Below are 16792 nucleotides of genomic sequence, written 5' to 3'. Positions count from 1 at the left end.
CCAAGATAAAGAATGGCCTTTTATGTTATAATTTTTATTTTTTTTGTTTAATAAATGTCATGTGAATATGATGAAATTGACCGAATGATCTATTAATTCTATTTTCGAAATTTATTTATTGGGTGGTTTGATTCAGATTGAAAATTAGGTTCAGGAATATAATAACTTTAATTTTTAAATGTCAGGAATGAATTTGCTTCATTTTAAAAGTGAGGGATGAACATAATATTTTTACGAAATGTGAGGGATGAAACATGTCATTTTCCCTTAATATTATCCTTGTAATATATTTGTTAGAAATTGTTGGGATCAAAACAACTAACATTCAACTAATGATCTACAAAGAGTGAGATGAAGACTAACTTATAGTTGGAATAAACTCATACTACATGAAACTTGAACCTACCGCCTCTAATTATTGGGACCTCAATCTTATCAACATTAAACCAAACTCTTCTCGGCAAGTTTTTGTAATATATATATATATATATATATATATATGTGTGTGTGTGTGTGTGTGTGTGTGTCTCTGTTCTCCACATAAAACACGTATTAGCCTCAAAACTACCAAAATTGGGCCAATGGAGCCAGGTTATAGGTGGCTCTGTCGGACGTTTAGCAAAAGGCGAATGAATATGGCGAGAGTGAGATTCCAAATTAATTTTTGTAGAAAATGTTTTCCTCTGATCAATTTCCCATTTTGCCTAACGTGCATTGTCTCAAGTTGACATATTGAACCTGACAACCGACAAGACAGCCCTCGAATCCGAACACAAGAACTACAACAATGCAATTGTAATGCTCATCTTAAACAACAACACATCTGCTTCCTTCCTCGACCCCCACCAACAAAATATCTCTGCAAAAAGCGCTCGGGCAGGATCCTAGCTCCAGAACATACATGTCTCAAGTAAAATATCTGCATTGCATCTTTTATTAGGGACCAAATGTGAAAGGAAACTGCCTGTATTTTCTGGAACCGAATAATTAGTTTGGTGGGACGAATCGTGAGTCAATGTCAAGAAATTGTACGTGGCTGTCAACATATATTGGATTGTCAGGCGAGAAGGTTGTTGACGAGTCTCATTGCTTAGGTAAACTGGACTTGATCAAAAGTGAAGCCTGCGAGAAGTTTCAAGCACATGAGCGGCCCGAATTCTCACCTTATTAATTTAGTTGTTGAATCGAATGGTTGACGGTGATTAGTGCTACGTACTAGTCCAAATAGCTGCAAAATCAACTGAGGCTCTGAATTATGGCGTTGGTTTGTTAAATTTAATTGACAAAATTCAGGACTAATGTCTCCCACAGTTTTTTTTTTTTTTTTTTTGGTTTAACCAGTCAGACAAATTTCACAAGAATTTGTTACATCTCACGTGAATAAGTAATTCTCTAATGAGTTAGTCGTCCTTTGAAAGTGGCCACAAAAAGGGAAACTTGGGGTAACTATTATATGATTCAGCTCAACCATGGGCGTAAAAAAATTAGAGCAAATTATCAGGATGGTCACTAAACTTTTGGAATCGTTGAGTTTTGATCACTAAGCTATTAAAAGTCTGATTTTGATCACTGAACTATTTGAAATTTAAACTTCAGGTCATTCCGTCAAATTTTATTCGTTAACTATGTCTCTTTCTTTGGGTCTCGTGAATAATGCGACGGAACTCAGATCTGGCATAGTTAGCGATCAAATCTAACGAAATGATCCGAAATCTAAATTTTAGATAGTTCAGTGACTAAAATCAGATTTTTAATAATTCAGCAATCAAAGCTCGACGATTCTAAAAGTTCAGTGTGGCCATCCGGATAATTTGCTCGAAAAATTAAAGGAGAGATATTTGATGGTTAAGTACAACTTATTGATGACCGTGGATATGAAAGAAAACCATAAACAGGCTAACCATTACAGTGACGCCATCACCTCGTTCTTCCTTGAGATGTTGTCCAGGTGACCACAGACAATTGGAACATGATTCCACGGAAAAAAGCACGAGTTTCAAACAAAATCACATACACGAAGGCAAAATTGGAACGAACAAACATTGACTAACATTAAATATTTTTTTAGGGCTGTAAAACAAACCTTAAGTCATGCAATTATGCCCATTAAGGCAGTTAATTGTGCCCCAAATACAGGGCATCACACTTCTCAATAGCATTAGTATGGATTAGGTACGAGTCTTCTCCTATTCAAGTTGTGGGACTGTGGCTGTCTTTAACTTTAACGCCCTTTAGATAAGGAGCAATGTGTCGTTGATTGAAGGGACAGTGCCCCTTAAAATTCTTTCATCCAATTATACAACGTATAGAATAGAGAGGATCATGACCGGATTGATATTTAGTGCTTCATCTTTAGTCAACGGATTGTTTTCCCAAGTCATATGATGAAATGAACATGCAGTGCAGATCACAACAAATGACTCCTCCTACTTTCTTGATCATTGTTTTAAGGAAAATTTGGTCTTGTTCATGTGACTTGTGCATGATTAGAAGTCCTTAGAGATTAGTAGAACATTACATGGATTTAATCACTTAATCAATTGCTAACCATTTCGAATTGTAAGTGGAAAAAGGTGTTCAGATGTGCGTATTAACAACCTAATAAATTACAACCGGCTTTGAGTCCCAGAGCATAGATGTCAATAATGGCTGTTGCTTTTAGGTTACATGCGTCCTAGCCGTTAATAGGAAAAGGTACAATTTTCAAATGCCTGTGGACTGTATCATGATGAAGACGATAGCTACGGGAATTTCCTAATATACTTATTATAGGATTAATAACTAGGAGGCTAATAACTTTGCATAAACCTAAGCTCAAAAATAGAAAAAAAAAAAAAAAATTAGCCAAAGACTTTAGTGTAGGAGGTCCAAACCCGTTTGGATTCCTATTTTCTGGATTTTTTTATACAGAAATATATTATAGGGATTTAATGTCTGTAAAGTAAAAAGGCATTTAAAAAATGTATTCACATGAAACGTAATTTTTTTTTTTAAAAAATAGCAACCCAAACAAGGCCAACGGAACTTGTTTGGATTGCTATTTTTTGAAATTTTTGTGAAAAATTGTATCGTAATAATTTGATGTATGTGATTTAAAAAGATAATTACAATATGTGTTCATGAAAATCATAAAATTTTATTTGAAGAAAAATTGCATTCCAAATAAGGCGTAAGATTGGATGATTTAGCAGCAAAAAATCTCTGTCAATCTCGTGGCTATCATAATTTCACTATAAAGTCAATATTTCCCCTGTTGTTCTACTACAGTTGTCTAGAAACATCCAAAATACAATACTCCAAATACCACTAATAATCACCAACAGACCAAAAAAAAAAAAAAGAAAAGGAAAATGATCATTCATTGCTGAATACATCTAAATGCCTGAAAACAAAAAGAATTTATAAAAGCCATTCGGCCAAACAAGCCTTCCAACTTCCAAGTCCCTTCTTCTTCGAGTGTCATACAATTTCACCTACCGCATTAAAACGACAGCGTGGGAGGTCACTGAACTGTAGCTACCGCCTCGCCCCTCAACTTACCGTTAAATTCAAGACTCTCGTTGTTGGGGGCAGGAAGTTTCATAATCTCGTTGAGTGAAAACGACAATTAACACGCGTCATCCCCTGTGTAAACCACCTTATTGGACGACAACAAAAGTTTAAACGTTAGAGTTAAGGCAAAATTACCGGGTAAGACTTGGACACTTCTTCGGGAAATTTGCAGCAATAGTCTCTCATGTTTGTAGTTTTACCTTCTTGGCCTTGACATTTAAAAAGATGCATTTTAGTTCCCTCATGTCATCACATAGTACTTTCATTTTCTTTTGTTTTTGCTGGTAGAAAGAGAATAAAATATTTACAAAAAAAAATTTAAATGAGATGTATTTGGTAACAACAATCAGTTGAAAGATAAGGAGATAATCCAACAAAGATTAGGTTCACGTGTTATTGGATTTAACTTTTTCATTTGTCATACTTATTTCCTCCTCTGTAAGTGTATTGCATTAGTACTTTTATTCTTCGAGCAAAAATCTTCTAGTATTGTGCATAAGCACATATCTTCGATGTCATATTCATTATTTTGCACCTTTAAATTTGATTCAATAATTAGTTTTGTCATGCGATTCCAAATCTTGTAATACTAAAATTTTGTTTGCTTGAAAAGATGGCATTCATATATACCACATACTACTAAATAGATTGTACAAATATTACAATTGAAATCTTTTTCTTAAAAAGAAAAAAACATTCCGTTATCATATATTAGTATATAACTTTTTTTCTATATCTTCTACCAAAAGTATAATCACTTTACTAATGTAGAAAAAGTCGTATACCGTTCTAATTTTTCTCTTGGTTTACTAATAGATTAATAATATTACTAGATGTGCGGACAATAGGGCTGCAAACGAGCCGAGGCGAGTCGAGTTTTGAGCTAATCGAGCCGAGCCTCGACTAAATTTTACCAAGCTCGAGCTCGAGCTCGAGCTCGACGAGCTGGCAATTTTCGAGCTCGAGCTCGACTCGAATCAAGTCGAGCCGAGCTCGAGTTCGAGCTCGAGCTCGAAAAAAATAAAAAAAAATTATTTTATTTTTAAAAAAATAAAAAAAATAATAATTTTTTCTGAATAAATAATAAAATATTAAAGATATATACGTAATTTCACTATGAAAATAAAAAATTAAAATATATTTATATATAATATACGTAATTTTATTATTAAATAAAAATAAAAAATATATATAAATATATATACTCAAGCTCGCGAGCCGGCTCGCGAGCTAACGAGCTTAATATTCTGAGCTCGAGTTCGAGCTCGAGTTTGACTCGAGCTGGCTTGAGCTCGACTCGAGCTCGATTAATCTCGAGCTCGACTCGAGCTTGACTCGAGCCGCTCGCGAGCGGCTCGCGAGCGGCTCGATTCGTTTGCAGCCCTAGCGGACAAGGATTTTCATAAAAATGGTGTGGGGCAAATCGTTATATGTTGCATATGTTCGGAGCCAAAATCTATCGTGCCAAATATAACGGATGGAAAAAGAATAAATGCAAACGTGAGGGATCTTTTCAGAAATTACCACTTAGATTTCATCAGAAGAACGGTGACGTGCCCTCATTTATTATTTTCATAAATCCCACCTCCGTCTCTCCCCTAACCCACCGCCTCGTTTCTCTCGAGAAGAAATGCTCACAATTGCTTATACGTAACTGTTTTGGCCATCAAGGGTTGATTCGTGTGACCCTTTTGTTAAAGCATTGAGCTGGGGTTTCACAAGCTGCAAAGAAAGAAAAAGGTGAGCTTGTTTTTAGTCTTGCGTACAAAAGAATAATGTGCTCTTGTCTTTTAATTTTTTTAACGATCTTTTAAGGTTATTTCTTTTTGTTTCAGTAATGATTAGTGCATTTATCTGATTCGCTTTGATCTAAATGCAAATGGGCTTGAGTGTTCTTTAAGTTTAGATTCCTGAGATGAGATATTAATGGAGTATGTCGTCAATTGTTAACGTGTCATGTATATTCACGGGCATGATTTTTTCCTCTGTTCTTTAATCCAAGTTTTGAGTTAAAATATGATTTGTTCTGATGGATAGAGTGGTTTTCTGATGGAAACAGTGAGTCTTGTTGGGTCAAGGTTATGTTTTCTTCCTTTCCAATTTTGAATGGTTCAATGGTTAGAGGTTTTGCTTTATCTTTCTGGTGGTGGGATTTGCTTTTCAAAGAAAAAGAAGGATCTGTATGCAGATGAAATTTTCTCTCTCTTCCGGAAATCATATCTTTAAGTTACTTGTTGGAAGGGATGGAGGTACTGATGTTAGTCTAACTTGTTTTACTATAATTCAAAATGTTTTGATTTTTGATTCAACTGTATTGAGTTTTTGCAGGTATTGAAGTTCCTCTGTTTTTGCATCAGTTGAACTTGTCATTTCTACTGTGGTGATGATGGCGATTGATGAGTTCAAAGTTTCAAGAGAGTTCTTGTGATAACAAGACAATTTTTGGAAGCATTATGAGAAGATGGCTGGTGTCTTAGATCCAGGGTGATGACTATCATGGTTGAGAATTGAAATTTCTGATTTGTGACTGTACAATGGCTGTTGCAGATTTACACAATGTTTCTGTGTTTGATTCTTCATTTCTTAGGGAGTCTCATTCTTCACAGTCAAGGCAATGGGGTGAACAAAGCAGGCAGAGCACCCGGGCATCCTCTCTCCTGCAAATGTGGCGGGAGCTTGAGGGTGAGCATGCGGTGAATCATCCCAATGCGAGACTTGGAGAGAGGATTCAGCACCAAAGGAGTGACCGGTCAAATACTGACTCTGTGAGTACCTTTCTGTCAGACGGACCAGAAAGCATTAATGGCAATGAGAGCTTGGAGGCCAGTTATGTTCAGAATGAATATGGCACTTGTTCACAGAGCCATATTGGTTCTGAAAATGAGCATGATGACAGCAATAGTCTTGTATCAGAGCAGTCAGCAGATCTTGGAGAAGTAGAACGGGAACGTGTAAGACAAATATTCCGTGAATGGATGAACAGCGGTGCAAAGAGCCATCCACCCAATGGTTCACATACAAATAATCATTCAAGGGCACAGTGGCTGGGTGAAAATGAGCGCGAAAGGGTTAGAATCATTATGGAGTGGGTGCAAGTGAACTGCCAACAGAGAGGCAATTATGATTCTCCTACGGATGAAGGAGCTTCTGAAATTGGTCCTCAGATTGAGCTAGTGCGTGATGGCTTGCTGGTAAATCATGGTGAAATTTGTGAGCGAAAGGCCATCCGAAGGTTATGTGGCAGGCAGGCTCTTCTTGATTTGCTTGCCCGAGCACAGAGTGAACGGAAAAGAGAAATTGAAGAATTGTTGGATCATAGGCCTGTATCTAGCTTTACTCATCGCAGTCGTATTCAGGTTAAGTGTCACTTTGAGGACTTCCATTGATTTAATTCTTACAACTGAACTATTAATGTGTTTGAGGTCCTTCATTAGATAATATGTAGGAGGAACTGTTCATAACACCAGAAAGATGATTTAGACAAAATGACTATTCAGCTTTGCCTGTGCTAATAATAGTAAACTTTTGCAGTCATTGCTCAGGGGCAGGTTCTTGAGAAATGAAAGCACGAGTCGTGATGAAAGACAGAGTTCCAGAGCAGCAAGTGAACTGGGTTTGTTGAGGCAGAGAAATACTGTTTCTGATTTAAGGTAATTGGACTTCAAACAAGTATATAAGTAAGGAACTTACTTTGTCACATTCCTGCTCTTGTCAGTGCATCTTTTGTGTATTAGCTAACAATAGTTTACTTACCTGTTCTTGCTGTTCTTGATGCTTTATGTATTGTTATCTTCCTGTTTCTTGGGATTTCAAAATGTAATTTCCTCTCCTTTGGTAGATGCAGTTGGTGTGATCTTTTAATCAGCCTGCCCTTTGTTCCTCTGGAAAAAAATTTGGTTGTTTACTGCTTTTTTTCAACACCAAAGTTAACCAGCAACAAGAGACACTGTCAAATTTTATTCTCCTACACACATGTTGTTCATGAAGAACCCCAAAGTGTGGTTCATGTTACGTTACCCACCATAAAGATATTGCCATTGGAGACATTGAGCGTTCAGCTGAAATGAAGACTATTCATCAACCTAAGATAAATTTAGAAATTTGACACAAAAATCTAGTCCAATTCCAAATTCCATAAGCCCCTGACTTACTTTTCTACCACTATTTAGTTGTTGAGCAGTATCTAGCGTTATTTCTTTTTTTTTTTCCTTTATTCTTTTTGGTCACAAACTTTGGAATATGCTGCTATTTGACTTGTCAAGTCCTATATTTAAGTGGAAAAAATCTAGCATGGTTATGGAAAGTTGTACTGAGTTTTCTTTGTAGCCTAGATATTTCTTGTAATTACTTCCAAGGAAGTTTAGCCAATTTCAGTTATAAGTTATAAAGACCTTAACCTCATGTCTGTGAAACAGAGAAGGGTTTCTGTCCAGATTGGACAACTCTGTTCGTGGTTCATCAAACAATCATCAGTCTGAAGATGCTTCTTCTAGTGAGGTCCATACTAGAAATGGTCAATTAGAATCAGATGAGGAGCAAGAGGTGCTAGAGGACATCTATGATCTCTTTGAGCCGTCTGATGAGGAAAGTGAGAGGAATGATTTTCCCTCTATTGGTTACATAAATCAGCAGCATTCTGTTATCGAAGAAGCTGAAGGACATGGTGATGAAGGACAAGAGTTGTTAAACAATGTTGACTACATGCCTAGGGAACAAGGCGGGGAGAATGATGTTTCTGGGAACTTGAGGACTGATGTCCAAGCTAATCCATTGCTATGTGAAACTTCGGAGATTGAAACCAGTGTGCATGATTATTTGGTAGATACTGATGAAATTGTTCAAGAACAAAATGCACCAAACGGTGGGGCAAGTGATGTACGCGAGATAACTGGTCAAGTGGAAGATAGGGAGCCCAATGCAGCTGAAGATTCCAATTGGCAAGAAACTTCAGCTCAAGTTGAAGCGGAGCAGGAATTGTTTTTGGATCATGAACAAATTGAATGGCAACAACCAACCAGTACTGAAGCCGATGAATGGGCACATGGTAATGAAGAAGGGCTTACTGAAACGTGGGAAGAAAACATTGCCCATCAGTGGGATCAGGAAAGACCAGATAATGATTTTAGAGATCACCATAATACTCAGGAACCAAATGAAGATTGGCATGATGATGGTTTACAAGAGGCTATAGATAGTTGGTTAGATGTGCCTTCAGGGCAGGGAGTCGGTGGTTCTAGTGGCAGGGTTGATGCATTTTATTTTCCAGAGGATGATAATGTTTACAGTATGGAGCTAAGAGAACTTCTTAGCAGGTGAGAGTCTCATTGACATTTAGGAAAATTCTTCAAAGTGATGGATTCTCAAAGGGTTCTTTCGTATTTATCTGTTTACTTGTGATTCAGGAGACGTGTGTCTAGTCTTCTTCGGAGCGGTTTCAGAGCAAGCCTTGACCAGCTGATACAGTCATACGTGGAACGTCAAGGCAATGCTTCTATGGACTGGGAGGCAGATGGAGCATCATCTTCACCTGCCTTCATTGAGCAAGATCAGGAACAGCAGAATGATGATCAGGTACAGGATGGTGTATTATCAGGTGGTGTTGATAGAATCTCAGCTTCGGACACAGCTTCTCAGCCAGTCTGGGATCAGGATTTGCATAGACTAAATTGGTCTCACAACAGCCCTCATCATCAGTTAGGAATTGTGAGCGCACGCATACCTCTGCTTGGTTCTTAAACTTGTCAACTTAGAGTTACAAGGTCCATTTGTTTAGTAACTGAACTCTTGTGGATGTCATATTGATCTATTATGTGAATTGTATGCACTTGATGTCATTTTTTTCATCCGTTGCAGTTGTCATATCAGCCAGTACTCATGTACAGAATGCTTTTGGCTCGATCTTGTACATTTTTCCAGTTTATTACCATTCACTTGCATGTGTGCACATCTAGCCTTAATAACATTTTTTATATCACAAAGTTAGTTCTTAAGATATGGAAAAGATGTACTGAATGCCGACATTTATGGGGCGCTAACACTGAAGATTTAACTTGCCCTGGAATCAGCTTGGTCTAACTTGAACCTATTTTTGCCCGTGTACAGCAGGAGTGGGAGATCATTAATGAATTGAGGCTTGACATGGTTAGGCTTCAACAGCGCATGGACAATATGCAGAGGATGCTAGAGGCATGCATGGATATGCAACTTGAACTGCAACGCTCAGTTCGGCAAGAAGTTTCTGCAGCTTTGAATAGGTCAGCTGTTTCAGCAGGTAAAGGATTTAGGTTAGAGATCATTAATGGTAACATCAGAGTGCGTGTGGTGTCTCTTGCTATCAAGTGTCCTGAGTTTTTAGTTTATTCCTTTACCTTCTCTTTATATGACAAATGTGGTTCAACGTTGCTGATTTCATTACTTGGAAGTAGATACTTGCAAGGATGCACAACATAAGGATGATTCCAAATGGGATTTTGTGAGGAAAGGAATTTGCTGCATGTGTTGTGAACAAAACATTGATTCCTTGCTGTACAGGTGACCCACCATGATCTCTGGGTGTTATTGCAGCATCTATTCAAATTAACCTCCAAATTAGTATTTTTATAATTTCATCTAGGATGATCTTCTGACAAAGATAGGAACTGTATTTTTCCTTTTGCATCCTGACACTTCTTTGCTTACTGAATCCATCCATATAGGTGCGGACACATGTGCACATGTTCAAGATGTGCAGAGAAATTGGTCCAGGGAAAAGAGAAGTGTCCAATGTGCCAGGCACCAGTGATTGAGATGGTCCGAGCATATTCTGTCCAGTAATGGAAGGAGTGCCAAATAAATGGGAAACCGAAGAAAAAAAAAATCTCAAGAATAAATAGAATGCAAATTGAAATAGGACATAATGCCAACAAGCTGTAGACTTTTCAATTTTCTTCTTCTTGTAGTCTCACCAGGTAAATCATCAATCCCATATATAGCAAGTCTATAACTTTTTCCTTCTTTTAGTTTGTTTAGCAGATGACTGAAGATGTATTTTGTACCCTTGTCATTATACAAACTAAAAATAAGCAAGAACAACTTGTTTGTCATTATTTCAGGTAGATGTTACCTCCAAAGGTGGACTTCGATCCAGTTCATACACCAGCCAACTAGTTTCTAGGGAGGAAAGTCATTGAGTTTTTGTGATGGCTTTATCAGTATTAAGTTATTTTGATGCTTGAAATAGGTGGCCTGTCCCAAAGTAGTTGCTGAAAAGAAGCCTGACTTGACTTCCATGTTAATGATCTCATTGAGAACCCCAGATCGTACACCATTCAGCAGCAGTTTTATTAGTCTTGGTAATACCAGTAAAAGCAGAAACCTGGATCCTCCACCCTCATGCAGCTGTAGATTCATGGAGACTGTTTTCTGATGACTATTGCTGAATGGTTTACATTGTACCAGTATTCTAACACCCCAGAGACCAAAACCCTGGTTTGCTCTGTGTAATTGAATTATTTATTTGTTTGAATGAAGATGGCCATCATTTTGTTCTGTTTTCAGGAACCTTCGAGTACAGAATATTTTACATTCTGGTTGTCGATAACCACCAGAATAGTAGAGCTCCATAACCGGAAAAACTAGCTTTTCTTTTTAACCAAGATTAGGCTTCTCATTCAGATAACTTAGAACACAGTTGTGTATTCCAGGACAATTTCAAGAGGATTGGTATGACGTTTGCATCTAATAACAGAATCTTGTGGGCTGTGGATACCTTTTCATTTCCTCAATTATCTTGTTAGTTGCGTCTTGAACATGCCTGAGTGTAATGGTTACCCCAATTCATGCCTTTTCCTTTCCGTTGTTTGGTGAATAGAATTGTCTTGTTGTACGGTCTGTTTCAAGTGGTTGAAAATGAGCACCTGAATTTGAGGAACAATTGGTTAAGAGCTGATCTTCTTTTATGCTGAACAACTTTAGCTTTCACTACATTTTCTTCCCAACCAACTGTAAAGGGTTTTTTTTTTTTTTTTTTAATAATATTCTGCATTATTCTAATCTAAGGAGGATTCAACTGGATCAGGTGAGTCTGTAAAGACTAAATCTCTAAGAAGTCACTTAATGTGACAATCGGTGGGAGGCAAGATTTGAACGCTTGCCTTTCACCCCACAAACCTTGCCTCCCATCTATCAAACCTTAAATGGTTTAGTAGTGGCCACCGGCCGTCGTTTGGATCTGCGACTTTACTCTTTACGTGTGTTGCTCAGAAGGAAAAGGTCCATTCCCACTTGACTCGACTAGCAAATCCAATCTCGGTCATCTTGTAAAACCAAAGTATGGGTAAAAAAAAAAAAAAAAAATCGAACTTAATCACACTTTAAAGTTCACAAGACAAGATAAAAAAGTATAAATGCCACGCCTGTTCATGTTAAAAATAAACATACTAGTAGTAGATTAGTATGAATGAAACTAGGGACGATTGGTGTTGTTCAACAAAAAAATTACCCTTAAAATTAAATGCTACTGAGACTGGAAGGAATAATTGAGTCCAGCAGCTGCCATAGCACACCATTAGGCAATCAATCAAATCAGATTTCTGTAGAATTGGAGGCTGTATCCAGAATTCACCGCACAACACTACTATAACAAAAATAAAATAACTAAGAACCCTTTGATACGAACACTCAAAAAAAAAAAAAAAAAAAAGAACCCTTTGATACGCAATTAATGAAGTCATTTTTGAGTGGTATACAAGAAATTTACAAAAGAATAGCCTATTTTATTTTATTCCCCCAACCCCACCCCACCCCCCTCCTCTCCACGCCAACAAAAAAAAAAAAAAAAAGGAAAAAGGAAAAGGGAAAGAAAACCCCTCCTTTTTCTCTATTTCCTCCTTTCCAATGTGTCTATCTATAGTATCGACCTTTTACATCATCGTCATCATCATCATCATCAAAAACTCATGCTTCTGTGCAAAACAAGTCGATCGCCCACGCTCGTGCAACTACAGACCCTTCTCATTCCAGGATTACTACACGTGTCACAATCATCAACCGTCGATCTTCCACCCAGCTCACTCCCTCCATTACCATGCTCTTCCTCCTCCACGGCCAATCGAACCTCCTGATGATCATCGACCACCTCAAGTAACTGAGTCGACCTGCACAGTGGACATGACACGTGTGAGCCCAGCCACCTGTCGATGCACTCCGGGTGGAACACGTGTGCACAATGCGGGATTAATTTAACAATTTCCGTCTCCTCGAATTCACTCAAGCAGATTGGACAGTCCGTGATCAGCTGCTTGGCGCCCCCACGGTAAGAAACAAGTGGCAATGACTTGATGGTGGCAGGATCCACACCACCGTTCTTCTGATTATTGCCATCACGCAACCGCGGAGGGTGTCTCCGGCGGCGGCTGAGGTCGGTGGAGTCTTCTTCAGCAAAACGCCGGATGTAGATTGAGAAGAAGCCCATGAAGAAGAGCGCTGTTAGGAGGACTAAGATTGTTAAGGCCATTGATGAGTCGAACGGTGTAGTGGGGTGCCTGGGATTTCTTTTAACACTTGTTGCATCTGAAGGAGAGGCGTTTATGGGTTCGAAAATGGGGTCTGGTGATAAATCAGAGCCATGTAAACCTCCTGATGCTACTGCAGGAACTTGCTGCAGTAGTCTTCTTCCGTTCCGAGTAATATCTGGACTAGTATTCTTCATGTTGTGATAAACGAAAAAAAAACAGTCCTCCTTGTTTTTCTTATGGTTTTTGTGAAGTACCTGGTGAAATGGAAGATGGGATTTTTCGGAAAAGAGTGACAAGTGAAAGATAAGGATGGAGAGGATGGGATAAGGGGGGGGGGGGTGGGTTTATGAATTTCAGTGAAAGATTCTTTCTTGAGTTTTTAGTATGAGAGGGTAGTAGGACAAAAAATAAAAAAAATCTTGGGAGTACTTAATTTGATTTTGATGTGAGCTAGAAAGGAGGGAGAGGGAAGATGAAGGGTTTGGCGGATGCATGCATGGGGCCTACAAACCAGGGGTGGGGGCATGGAGGCTATTAGCTATATGTCTTGATCTTACTTGAATCTTGTGTATATGTGCAGAGAGAAGTGGACAAAACTAGCAGCAGCAGCAGCAGTTAGCGGACCACCGGCTCCAGGTTTTGGGGTTTTGTAAGATGATAGTAAAATCTTCTGTTCGTAATGGAGTGGGGTGAATTAGCAGTTAGTAGTACTACGTGGGAGGAAGGAAGAGGGGCAAGAGTTGTCCATGATTTCTTGTTTCTTGTTTCTTGTCTTCCTACGTAGTACCAAGGAGTCTACTTGAATGTTTTAGCCAACCTTTCACAAACTAGCACGTATTTATTTTATTTTTATTTATATGGATGAACTTCGAAAAGTCGTTGGTTCTCTACGGAGTGAAAATTGACTGTTGGAAGAAAATTTTGATTCGGAGAAGATAGTACCATGTCTTCTTTATCAAGTGAAAACTGGCTTTTGCAACTAAAATTGCGAGGAAAATTTGATTTGGATGAGATATTGTGTAATTGTGGTAGGAATTGTCACCGTTATGAATAGCTGGCTGTTTTGATAGCAACATGAAAGAAAACAACGCAATTTTCTTGTCCAAAACATATGTACGCTTCTTTTTTTTTTTTTTTTGTTATTTGCACTCCCACCATTTGTTTTATTATATAATCTTATGAATAAAAATTATACGATTAAAATGATAACGAGCGTGTGATTAAGTTTTATTATCTAGTCTAACGAATAAAAATTATATGATTAAAATGATAGTCAAAATGTGATTAACAAAAATGGGAATGTAAATAATATAATGAGTGCGTTTGGATTGCTCTAATCTGAATAAATTACTGATAATGCGCCTTAGGATGTTTGGACAGGTTAAATAATCCAGCAAATGTACTCACGCCTCATTTTTTTCCCAAGTCTTGCCACGTAAGCATTTTTTTAGTACTTTACCTCAATTTACCTCAATTTTCCTTATCTCATAGTAACATATAAACTTGACAAAATAGGCTTACCACTAGAATTCATGTCGAAAGAAGGCGGCCATGGTTGCTTAATCAAGGAGGAGGAAAAATTGGAATTTGAACATCTACACCATGTGTGCTTTATTCACTGTTCATATTCGCTTCTAACTCCGCAGATAAATGGCCTTGTTTTTCGTGAACACATTTCCTTATCACCTTTTTACCTCACATACATCAAATCGCTACAGTAATTTTCTAACGAAAAATCCATGGAAAATGCTATTCAAACACAACCGAAGCGATTAACTACACGTTGTTGTTATTCTTGCATTTGTTTGTCTATTTTGCAAGGAGACATATGCATAGAGATGAAGAGGAACCTATTTATAACTTTTATTTTACCGATCCAAGTCCTAAATTACTATGGATTAGTCAATTGCTGAAATAAAATGGTACTTCAGGTTTGGGTTAAAGAACTTTTACTCCATAAATGAACTTTATTTTTTTTTAATCGTCCATGGATTAGAAACTCTTCAAAGAACTTTCTAAAGCAATAGATTCAATCGATAAATTATTAGCAATTTTGAGTGTATGTGATGTTGCAATGGTCCAGCAGCCGTGTATGCAAGCCAAGCTGCCAAGGCACATGTGATGTGAACAATCAAAGATGATAAGACCGCGAGTCTGATGCCCTGAAAGTACAACTGTCCAAGCGGCCAGTACTGTTCCGGAATCAAGAAAATGGAGAGAAATATATATAGTCACTGACTAAAACTAAAAGATAGAGTAGCCACAGATTTGGCAATTTATGTGAAGAAAACTGATTGATTTTGTGACTACGACATGCGACCAAACTGTAAATAAATGAGCTAATGGTTTCACATATTGCTTTCTTATTTTTTTTTTCTCCCTTCTTTCTATCTGAAAAGTTCCACATCGTAGCTTGTTGTAAAGGGATTTTGCAATTTTATCTCGCTGTTGTGTCAAACTGTTATGCAAAATTATTTTGATAGTTGAAGGCATTTCACTAACTCTATTTTTGTTTTCATGGGCTCTTGGGTTGAATTCATTTGTTACTTTTGATTTCGCTTACTATTGATTCTCTAGGTTTTTTGATTGTTTTTCTCTAATTTTAACGGTTCTTCAAACTATTTTCATCATGCATAGGTCTATGAGATTACAACAATTCATCTGAATGAAAGACATATTACTGTAAAACTTATTTTATCGTTATTTTATCATGTTTAATTAAATGTTTGCTATTTGTGCAAATTTATTGAAGAAAATAACCTTTTCCATTGCCATGAGTGGAAGGGCAATCGAAGGGGGCTCATGTTGGCCTATTGCCTTGAGAGCTACGAAACGTCTATTGCAAGAAGCAATTCAAGAGCTGGCTCAACTGCTTAATTGCTAGCGGTGGCGCCTGCAGGATTTGATCTACAGATTTTGCTGATATACGTATTCTTCGAAACCGTCCGCAGGAGGACCCATCACTGTCATCGTCGTACCCAAGGTGTTTGTGGGCTGAAAATTCCTGCAAGATACTGTATGCTTCCTTCTGAACGCTGAAGTCATATGGCACATGAACCGAGTTATGAACGTGATAACGACTGCATTTGTAATACGTTCGGTTAGGGGAATCCCAAGCGTATATTTCTTGGTTACTAGTTGATATGAGGAAGGGAAATAAAGGAAAAGTGGTTGAGGAAAGATAAACGGTATTAAGATCTCAATAATTTAGTTGGGAAGTTCATTTACGGGTCATGATTCATCACAAAATTTTAAAGAAATCATTATGGCATTGTTCACAGTTGCTTCAAATTTTACAAAATAACTGATTATGGAGAATCAGAGTCAGTACAAACTACTCTAAGTGATTATAAATTTTTACGCTTTTTTGGTCATTAAAAAATCTATAATCAGAATATAAAAGTAACAAAAAAACGTCGGAAAAACTCATTAGAATCTATAATCAGTTAAAATAATCAATCAAAAAGCAAGTCTTATACAGGCACTACGCTATTAATGAGATCAATTAGTGAGACAAAAAATAAGCTATAAGGTAGAAAAATAAACAGTATTAGCGACACTCTATCTGGACCTTCAATAATTACACACGTACCAGTTTTTTCGTCCCTTACATTTCATAAAATGAATTTTTTCGTTCAACATATTTGACAAAATAAATTCTTCCATCCCTCACAGTTTATAAAATAAATTTTTTCATCTCTCATTGATCATGTGCATGAATAACTTTTTTTAAAACTCATGTATAT

The 16792-nt window shown here is 37.4% G+C and overlaps 2 protein-coding genes across 4 annotated transcripts; one reads left to right on the top strand and one right to left on the bottom strand.

Moving 5' to 3' along the window:
* Nucleotides 1–5152: 5152 nt before the first annotated feature.
* LOC113742182 (uncharacterized) lies at nucleotides 5153–11079 on the top strand. 3 transcript variants are annotated; one of them, XM_072076430.1, is made up of 9 exons: nucleotides 5153–5292; nucleotides 5881–6908; nucleotides 7084–7202; nucleotides 7968–8864; nucleotides 8955–9255; nucleotides 9658–9823; nucleotides 9978–10083; nucleotides 10248–10499; nucleotides 10644–11079. In XM_072076430.1, the coding sequence occupies exons 2-8, from the start codon at nucleotides 6087–6089 to the stop codon at nucleotides 10363–10365; spliced, it is 2529 nt and encodes an 842-aa protein (XP_071932531.1). In that variant the 5' UTR covers nucleotides 5153–5292; nucleotides 5881–6086; the 3' UTR covers nucleotides 10366–10499; nucleotides 10644–11079. The 3 variants fall into 3 exon arrangements, with proteins under 3 accessions (XP_071932531.1, XP_071932527.1, XP_071932532.1); XM_072076426.1 differs by having other exon boundaries at nucleotides 9655–9823; XM_072076431.1 differs by lacking the exon at nucleotides 5153–5292 and having other exon boundaries at nucleotides 5915–6051; nucleotides 6140–6908; nucleotides 9655–9823.
* Nucleotides 11080–12420: 1341 nt separating this feature from the next.
* Nucleotides 12421–13764, bottom strand: LOC113742173 (RING-H2 finger protein ATL57-like). The gene has a single exon (XM_027269927.2). The coding sequence runs from the start codon at nucleotides 13238–13240 to the stop codon at nucleotides 12479–12481; it is 762 nt and encodes a 253-aa protein (XP_027125728.2). The 5' UTR covers nucleotides 13241–13764; the 3' UTR covers nucleotides 12421–12478.
* Between the last annotated feature and the right edge of the window lie 3028 nt (nucleotides 13765–16792).

Source organism: Coffea arabica, chromosome 1c, assembly GCF_036785885.1.
Source record: "Coffea arabica cultivar ET-39 chromosome 1c, Coffea Arabica ET-39 HiFi, whole genome shotgun sequence".
Taxonomy (NCBI): Eukaryota; Viridiplantae; Streptophyta; class Magnoliopsida; order Gentianales; family Rubiaceae; genus Coffea; species Coffea arabica.
This window is presented reverse-complemented; position numbering and strand designations above follow the sequence as displayed.

What these genes read in the sequence shown, in the direction of transcription:
- LOC113742182 (XM_072076426.1), top strand. Translation starts at nt 6,087, where the DNA reads ATGGCTGTTGCAGATTTACACAATGTTTCTGTGTTTGATTCTTCATTT. An exon ending in AATACTGTTTCTGATTTAAG is followed by an intron (nt 7,203 to 7,967) that starts GTAATTGGACTT and finishes TCTGTGAAACAG; the next exon opens with AGAAGGGTTTCTGTCCAGAT. An exon ending in CTCATCATCAGTTAGGAATT is followed by an intron (nt 9,256 to 9,654) that starts GTGAGCGCACGC and finishes GCCCGTGTACAG; the next exon opens with CAGGAGTGGGAGATCATTAA.
- LOC113742173 (XM_027269927.2), bottom strand. Translation starts at nt 13,240, where the DNA reads ATGAAGAATACTAGTCCAGATATTACTCGGAACGGAAGAAGACTACTG.